The following is a 9562-nucleotide window of genomic DNA, read 5'->3' on the forward strand; positions in this document are numbered from 1 at the left end:
TTGAGCTTGAATAAGAAATGAAGTTTCATTTGGTTTTAATAAGAAATGAGATAGTGGAAAATACCACGGACAAATGTGTTTGGAGAAGATAACACGTCCTCCACTCATTTGACTCAACAGTACCACGTCCCATTTGTTTATCCACTACCACTAGTGGTTCGGTGCTTGAAATGAACAAAGAAAACTCTTTGCTTTCGTTTATATCTTTCCCCTGCCGTGAGTTAACAAATTGGTGTCCGCATAGAAAATGAAGTGGCAGCCAAATTAAGTCTTTTGGTGCCTTGGTATTTCTTGGTCAGTTTTGTCGCAAACGCTAATAGCCTCTGATATAGCCGTTTATTCTTCGGAGATCGGAATTGCCTTGTACTTTCTACAAAAACATTAAAATAGTGTTATTAGTCAAAATATCGAATCCTACATGATATAAATATGGGTATAAAATATAGCACCTACGTGCTTATCACTATTCTTTTACAATACAAAGAATTAACTCAAACATTATCAAATAATGGAGTTATGGAAAATTACTGAATTCATTCGGATCATAGTAATTCAGGTATCTCTGAGTTAAATGTATAAATCAAATCAGACATGATATCAGGAAAAAAGAAAGAGAATGAATAAACATTTTGAATTTAAGTTTATGGTGTAACAAAACCATACTTTTTAATTTGCTTTACAAAACGAAATTTTCCATACGCTTTAGCACTTTTGAATAAAATGGTGTTATCTTTTTCCAAAATGCCCTCCCCAACTATTAGAGCATTGCTCGGTTGAACCCATAAGTTTTGCTATCCTAAGCTTGTTTTCAATATTAGATGATCAAAACTATTTCTTGATTTATAATCTACTAAGTCAAGTCTCGTCCGAACTGGGGCCTAGTGTGCACGCATAGGCTGTCGGAAGCTCTCTCCGTCGGCTCTTAGCCTTTCTTTATCAAATAAAGCGGCATATCGCTAATTCTTCCTTGATTTTTGTCTTATTAAGCATTTGTACGGAAGTTCTTTCCTTCCTCCTTAGAGGGTTGGCACAAACCAGATTATATTAGATCTTCCGAAGAAGTCTGTTTTTAAAGGTATAAGAAAGAGTGGCAAGTGGAAAAATAGTATGCCCCTCGGACTGAGATAAGGAGCTATTTAGCATACTCGTATTAACTGGGATGGGATTTGGATCCTATTGAACCATAAGTCGCGGCAAGAGCTGCAATCGAGGACTAGGTTAGAATTTGGTAGTTGAGTATCAGACATCACCCTTAAAGACTGAAGATCGAAGAAGACATTTGGAGAACTTTTGTATCAGGTATGTGAAGTATGAATTATTCTATTTTAGTTACTATATTATCATTTTATCTTTTTGAGATGATGTCGTATGACTTCTATTAGATTTAAGAAGAAGTTTCAAGTCAAGCTTGTCTTGTTAAAAATCATGAAACATGGTTCTAAGCAAAGATGTTCAACGATCCTTAACAATATTAGTTCTAAGCAATTTATTGTGTGAATTAATTTATGGATTAGTTGAAAATTTCCCACGCAAATGATTTCATCATGCGAGAGTGTTTCAAAAATCATCAGAGAGAAATATTGAACTTTCTGATATTTCTACTAAGGGTAGGTTGGCGAACCAATCGGCAACCGTAGATATCTGAGTTTTGGAAATACAGGAGGGTTGCGAATCAATTCGCAAACCGCAAGTTCAGTTGGGGATTGTTCACGATCTCGGTTCACAAACCAGTGTGAACTGAAATTTGAAAGTTGGTGTTAAAGACTAGCAGTTGATGAACCCGGTTCACGAACCGTGGTCAACTGAGTTTGGTAGTCTTTTAGGGTTGGAGAACTCCGTTCATGAACCTTTGCACCCTGACTCGTGAACAAGCCTAACGGTTCACGAACAATTGTACCAACTGTCCCAGTTTAAGATTTTAGTATATGGTCAAAGACTTATTTTTTAAATATGTTTTGCATTACTAAAAATCTCTCAAACACTTTTAAGACTTCATTGATCGCTCAAACATTTATGTGTGTGCATCATGATTAAATTCTTAGGGGTTTAAATGACCATAAATTTTCTTTAGTTCTTTGGCATACTTTCCAAACCGAACAATCATTATACACTGTTCCAGAACCAGTTCCTAGTGTACATTCTTCTATTGTATTTTCAAAACCTAAAAGTGTTTGCTTTATTATCAAGTTATCTTAGATTGAAATATTAGCAACCTCAGGTCCTTGAAAATCTATAAGTAGAGATGCTCTTTCAACTGGGAAAATCAATACCTGAGACTTTGTGTCCTGGTCGATTATAGAGTCGTCCCTATAGACTTAAGTTTTCTCTGAGAAACATAATTAGGTCTATGAATAAAAGACTTCGCTTTGGGGATTCTTGAATCCAAGTCCGACCCTATTTACCCTTATAGTTCGTGAATCCTGATCTTGCTTTTATGTTATCGAGGTATTCATAATCTCTTTCAGGAAAGATAGATAGTAATCACAAAGTTATTTTTGTCTCAGGATTTGTGATTCCTCGAGATAGACATCTGAAAACTTATCTTAACTGACCTTTTGAAGATTGTTCCTGAGAGGTGGTTAAGAATCTATGCTGCTCTTCAGGAGTCGTAAGTTTCAGATTACTGAGGTTTGCTAGCTTTTCTTATAACAAACAGATTTCCTCACCTTGATCTTTGATCAAAACGGAAATCAAATAGGCTTATCAGTTAGAGGTAAGTTAGTTTCAAAAGTCTTCACATAGGTTGAAGCAACTCTTAGGCTGTAAAGGTCGTCAGCTAAGGGAAACAATTGCGTAGAGCCTTGCGAAGTTCAAGAGACGTAAGGAGCGTGACTGTAACTGAATCGCTTGGAGGGTGGATTCAGTCTCAACTATATTCTTGTCCGAAGTCTGATAGCAGGCTAGTATCTGTAGCGACTTAATACAGTCTGGTGTTCAAACCTGGACGAGGTCCCGGAGTTTTCCTGCTATTGCGGTTTCCTCGTTAATAAAACTTCTGGTGTCTTGTGATTTTCCTTTTCTGCATTATATTGTTAATGTATCTTTATAATTGGATTTACACATGTTAGTACATATTCAATCTAAGTAGGTACGTTCGCTTAATTGTAATCGATTAAGAGACTAGTTTCTTGTAGAATTCATATCTTAAAAGATAGATAACAAGTTTAACTACTTGGCAGGATTCCGATTGAATTATTTGGATACGACTAGATTGGTCTTGGATATCGATTTTTGAAATCATCCAAGTACTCTGCTTAACAATCAGGTTCACGGAATTTGAGTCTATATACATACTGATTGAGTAGAGCTTACATATATAAACTCTATATACATATTGTCCAAGATCATTCAGTCGGTCGACTGGAAATTGCATTAAGTTTTTGTCAATACATGTTGCTGAACGAAAAATTTGGGTATCTAATTGGTATCCCTATGTTTTCACCAACTTCGATCCTCATTTAATTAAATTGTTTGTGGTGGTAGTGATGAAGTGGTGGTGGCGGTGAAATCTTTAAAAGTTTCACTAAACCAGATGAGAAAAATGGTGAATCCTTTCGGTAAATGCAATGTCGTGTAACGTCCTGAATAATATATAAGATCGACACCACAACTTTTATATAACATCACCATCAAACAACATTAATGATGGAGAAATCTAAATTACATTTGGGATGATAAATAAGTATTTAGTTGACCTATTTACCGCGAGCATCCCATCACTTAACTCTCTTCCCAATTTTCGGATGACTAGTTTGTAAATGCACTGCGAAGATGTCTTCGTGGGCTGGGCTGTGCGGGCTCGGCAAATTTTACACATATAGTTGTTTTGGAATGATTTTTTAGGCACTACGCAGAAATGGAGGGGGATTACTCTTCATTTTTTGGGTGGATATTTGAAGTAATTTTGAGTCACCCCTTATCTATTTTTTTAATATCAAACTTGCCCTTGGTAATAAAGTTAGTTAGTATATTGATTAGTGAGATTAAATTAATAATTTGATTTTTTTCAAAAGAAGAATTATTGAGAGGGAGAAGAAGAAGATGAAGATGAAGATGATAATGAAGATAAGGGTTTTGGAAGAAAAAAAGTAGATATTTTTATTTAAGAGCCACAACAAGAGTATGATGTTTTGGGTACTCACGGATACTTCAAATTTAGTTAATGGTGCTTGAATTGGCCAAAACATTCCTAAAATTGAACAATTTACAAATTGATTTCAGTTTGGTTAACAAAGTTCGGCTACGACATTTGAAGAACAGGTAGCCGAACTCATCTTTAATGGAGTTTTTTCTTTCAGTGAAATGTTCGGTTAGGAGAAAAAAATTGCGACGTAACCGAACTAAAAGTTCGACTGAGAAAATAAAATGAAAAAATTTGCGACGTAACCGAACTCATTATATTGGTTTTCAGAGAAAAGTTCGGTTAGGAGAAAAAAATTGAGACGCAACCGAAGTAAAAGTTTGGCTAGGAAAAAAATTTGTGATGTAACCGAACTTTTCTCTGAAAGGAAAACCTCCATTGAAGTTGAGTTCGGCTAGTTCGACAAAGTTTTTTAGATAATTCTTAGCCGAACTCCTCTCTGCAACTTCCATTTTCAACTCATTTTGATGATTACTTCTCATTTTTTCAACCAAAAACGAATGACAATTAATGGGTTTGTTATAATTTTGGTTTTGATTTTGTTTTGTTAATGATTTAAATTAAGTTATATATAGAGATGGTTGTGGTGGTCGGTGGTGGTGAGCGGCGGTGGTGATGGGAGGAGGTAGTAATATATATAGGTGGTGGTGATGGGAGGAGGTGGTTAAATATATATAAGTTAAGAGTAGGTTAGTCATTTCCACACTTTATGACACCCCTTATAATTCAATCGTGTTAGAGGGGCGGCGGATTCCATTGGAGGGACGGCAGTGAATAGAACAAAAAGGGTCATTACATGGTAATTCGAAGTGCCCTTTATAAAAAAATTGAAAATGACTAATTAACCCTTACATAGTTTAGTGTTGATAAACTAGTTTCACTTATATTAACTTTAAACCAAATCAAAATCAGATTTTTAGAGTTTTAAAAAAAAAGTTTAGAGGAGAAGAAAAGAAAAACTTTTGTGATATTTGTGAAACCCTAGATTTTGATTCACTCAACCAAAATGAGTGATTCCAGTGAAAAATTTGAGATAGGTGAATCTCTAAATTAGTTCCCATTAGCTTTTTGTCGCTCAAAATTATCTAAAGTACGTAAAAAAATCGAAACTTTTAAAATTTCAGAAGAACTTACGGTTGGAATTTAGCTCGTTACCCAAAAGTATCGAATACCTACCGTAACTGGTTCAATTTGGGGAAATCCCAATCGTAATACCAGTTACGGTTGGTGGAATGACAACATATAACAACAGTAACAAATTACGGTTGGTAACTAATGAATCGAGATCAACCGTAACTAACTTACGGTTGGTAAGGTTATTTGAGTTACAAGTCGTAAAAAGAAAATGAAACATCCAGGGCAACTTACGGTTCGTAACTCAAGTAACGAGACCAACCGTAAGTAATTTCCGTTTTCAAAAAAAAATCGTAACTGAACATTTTATCTCAAAATCAAGAACTTACGGTTGGTATTTGAGTTAAATGAACCGTAACATCAACCAAATCTATAGTTACGGTTCCAATTGGAGTTATTACCAACCGTAACTCACATGCAACACAGAAATTTCAATTTCAGTTTTGATCCAAAATCCTAAATTTTGATACAAAACTAACTTAAATCAAACACAATAAACTAAACCCTAACTGGGTGTTTTCGAAATATAGGTTTCAATCAACAATTATCAATTTTTCAAATCGCTGATTAATCGAGGACGATGAAACTTCAATTTTAATGGAGCAGGAGAAGTGAAGAGAAGATGAAAAACAATTTTTTTTTTTGATTTTTCTGATTTTATTAGGTTAAAAATTAGAGAGGGTAGTCTAATCAATTTACACCCTATTTAGGACATCTCCTAACCAATAAGAGGGACATTGCTATCACACTTGCCGCCCCTGATGGAACATGCCGACCCTATAACACGGTTGTCATAATTATAGGGTAGATATTTTGGCTACTACCGCCATGGCCAATATTGACTGGACCCCGCTCGACAGTATTAAGACGTGTCATACTATGATTTGCTAGTAATACGACTCAATCCAGTATTTATTATCCTCTCTCTCCCCGTATTCCTCTTTTACTTTCTTTCTCAAATCTTGACCATTATTATCTCTCTCCGGGCGTCTATTTCAAGGGTTTTAGGGTTTTCAGAAAACAACCCTTTTCTTTTCGGCTGCCAATTGGTTGTTCTCCTGAAGGTAATATTTCAGGAATCGAATCTCTCCGTGCTTATAATTTCAGTCTTATCAAAAACCTGCTTAGACTAATATCCCTGAGATCCCCTGTCATTAGATTTGTTATATTAAGCTAGATCTAGAGTCTCCCTTTTCGGTAGATCTAGTCGTTTCGTTTCCGTAAGCAAATACAAATTTTAGCTGTTGGATAGGATTTGTATGGATTGAGTTTCATAAGTTTTTGATTTCTTATGTATTTAAATTGTTTGTGAATCAGGGTTGAAGAAGCTTGGCTGAAATTTGTGGAGATGAGGCCTATATTCTGTGGTAATTTCGAGTATGATGCACGCCAGAATGACCTCGAGAGACTTTTCAACAAGTATGGAAAGGTTGAGCGGGTTGATATGAAGTCTGGTAAGTTGGTTTTGCTATTTTGTTAAGCCGGTTTCTTGATTTTTTTTTTTTTTTTAACTTGCCTGTTTTCATTGCTTACAATGCTCTCTGAGTTGGAACTTGGGAGTCTTGATTATCCTCATAGCTGAGGGTTCAAGGAATTTACAGGAGAAGTATGAGAATAATACCCTAATTTCAATGATCTATATGATTGACTGAGTAAGGAAATCGGAGTAGTAATTGGTGTAATTGGTAATACCGATTTTAGTAATTTGAATTTTAGGTAGGCAGTGATTCTCAAATGAAAAATACTTCGATACTAGTACAATAAAAACACACTCTTATGTTTCTTTTTGCATCTTTCCATGAAGATTGTGTTTGTGATAGAAGGCTTAGCTTTGGTAGAAACCAGATTATCTATTGTGTGTGTATGAAGGAAATTTCCTTCCACATTAGAGGCTGGTTGTTTTCCACTTTATTATGTTTGTACCTTTATATTGACTTGAGCTGGCTACAAAGCAATTCATCCTTCCGGATAAAGGTGTCACTGCTTGTAAGTGCATTGGTCGTTCAGATGCATAGGATCAACGTCCATCCAGAAATCACTTCTTCAATGTGGCGGCAATGGAGTCCTTGTGGGGCCTCAAGATTTTGTTTAGACAAAGCAAAATCTGTTTTTTGTAGTGTACGCCGCCAAACTCAATAGTTTCTTTGACGCAGGAATATCATGGCATATCCATTCTCTTCCTGGCTGATGCATGGCTCTACATTTCCTTTCATGCCCGCGTTGTTTTCAGAATTGCTGATCTTATTTGCAATGGCACAACCACCTAACATTTTCCTGAGACACCATTGCCATCCATTCCCATTGACCTCCACCTGGTCACTGATGTCAGACATGTTTCAATATGTGCCGACCTCGTGCTCAAAAGCAGCAGAATAGGACTGAGCTGGCACCCCCTCTTCAGGGACATACCATGAGACACCTACTTTTGGATTGTTGTTCCCTGACATCATTTATTTCATCATACAAGGTCTGTACTTGTTTTTTATGGTGACTTAGTTTGTAGCTTTTCACATAGAACCACAGATGTTGTGCTTTGCATCTTGGTTGAACCTGTAGGAGCAGCCATTCGATCTGTAATTGGAGTTCTTTTAAGGAGGAATTTTCACTTTTTGCTTCTTATTCTGTTATCTTTCTTCCATAGTCATTTTTTATCATTCTCTTTCTTAAACATTTTTTCGGTTTATAGGATTTGCGTTTGTGTATATGGATGATGAACGAGATGCTGAGGATGCAATAAGAGGACTGGACCGTGCAGAATTCGGTAGACAAGGTCGTCGACTTCGCGTTGAGTGGACAAAGGTATTTACAATGCTTTCTTGCTGTTGCTGACTTGTTACTGAACAGAACCAGTTCATGATAATTAATATTTGCTTCTAAATGTGTTTTGCAGCAAGAAAGAGGTATTAGGAGGCCTGCAGGCTCAAGGAGATCCTCTGCCAATTCAAAGCCAACAAAAACCTTGTTTGTTATCAACTTTGATCCTATTCACACTAGGACAAGGGATTTGGAGAGGCACTTTGATGCATATGGAAAGATCTTGAATATAAGAATTCGAAGGAATTTTGCATTTATTCAGTTTGAATCACAGGATGATGCCACCAAAGCTTTGGATGCAACAAACATGAGGTATATTTGATTACCCTATGTTATCTTGAATATCGTTTCTGAATAGTTTCTCCTAGGTGATCAGTATGATTCGTAAATTGTCTCTGATATTTAGTGGCAACCTAACCTTGTATCTGTTTGTGTGCAGCAAGTTGATGGATCGAGTTATTTCGGTGGAATATGCTGTTAGAGATGATGATGAAAGAAGAGAGGGCCACAGCCCTGACCGAAGGGGTGGTAGAGATAGATCTCGTGAACGTGGGAGATCTCCTAGTCCTTACAGGAGGGATAGAGGCAGTCCTGATTACGGCCGTGCTCCTAGCCCAGACAGAAGGCGTGGGTCGAGAGACAGTCCTTACAGAAGAGAGAGAGCCAGTCCAGACTATGGTCGTGGACCAAAGGAGAGTCCATACCGCAGAGACAAGGGAAGTCCTGACTATGGGCGTGGCCGAAGTCCAAGTCCAGTTAGGAGGCGTTCATCAAGGGATAGTCCTTATGCACGAGAGAAGGTTGTTAGTCCTGGTTATGATTGCGGAAGCCTGAGCCCAGTCAAGAAGCGTGAGAGAAATGATAGTCCTGCTCGTAGCCCAAGCATGAGCCCAAGCAAGAAGCGTGGACGACGGCATAGTCCATATGGAAGAGAGAGAGCGGCTAGCCCTGGGTATCGTCGTGATCCTAGTCGAAGCCCTGTAAGAAAGGATGAGACAAATGGAAGTCCCAATGGCAAAGCTGAAAGTCCAGCATATGAGAGACATCGCAGGTTAGTATGATTTTTCAATATCAGTTTTTTTTTTTTTTGAAGCATTTTCAATATCAGTTATTAGCTTAATGACGTTGGTTTCTCCTCTTGTACCAATCAATATGCTTTTTTTCTTCTTCTTATGCGAGTGTCTTGAGTTTTAATTTTGTTTTTCTGGTGATGCAGTCGGTCACCCGTGGAAGATTGTGAAAGATCATGATGGACAGAGAGAAGCAATGTTTAGAAGAAGAGCGCAAATGAACTTGTGAGAGTGTGCCGTCTTTATTATAGATTTTCCTGTAATGTTAGATTGATAGTGAAGTACCTTCTGCTCATTAGTTAACTTTGGTAATCAAATAGGCAACTTCAACTGGTTTTTAATTGAATTGTTGTTTGGTTAAATTATCAAAAAGAAGCAAAAAAAAAAAAAAAAACTTTGGAAA

The 9562-nt window shown here is 36.9% G+C and overlaps 1 protein-coding gene across 2 annotated transcripts; it reads left to right on the top strand.

Moving 5' to 3' along the window:
• The first annotated feature begins 6221 nt into the window (after window positions 1–6221).
• LOC113304362 (serine/arginine-rich splicing factor RS40-like) lies at window positions 6222–9562 on the top strand. Of its 2 annotated transcripts, none has more exons than XM_026553458.1 (6): window positions 6222–6339; window positions 6593–6729; window positions 7962–8074; window positions 8166–8401; window positions 8529–9140; window positions 9306–9562. In XM_026553458.1, the coding sequence occupies exons 2-6, from the start codon at window positions 6624–6626 to the stop codon at window positions 9337–9339; spliced, it is 1101 nt and encodes a 366-aa protein (XP_026409243.1). In that variant the 5' UTR covers window positions 6222–6339; window positions 6593–6623; the 3' UTR covers window positions 9340–9562. The 2 variants fall into 2 exon arrangements, with proteins under 2 accessions (XP_026409243.1, XP_026409244.1); XM_026553459.1 differs by lacking the exon at window positions 6222–6339 and adding an exon at window positions 7429–7742.

The sequence above is a fragment of the Papaver somniferum genome, chromosome 8, assembly GCF_003573695.1.
Source record: "Papaver somniferum cultivar HN1 chromosome 8, ASM357369v1, whole genome shotgun sequence".
Taxonomy (NCBI): Eukaryota; Viridiplantae; Streptophyta; class Magnoliopsida; order Ranunculales; family Papaveraceae; genus Papaver; species Papaver somniferum.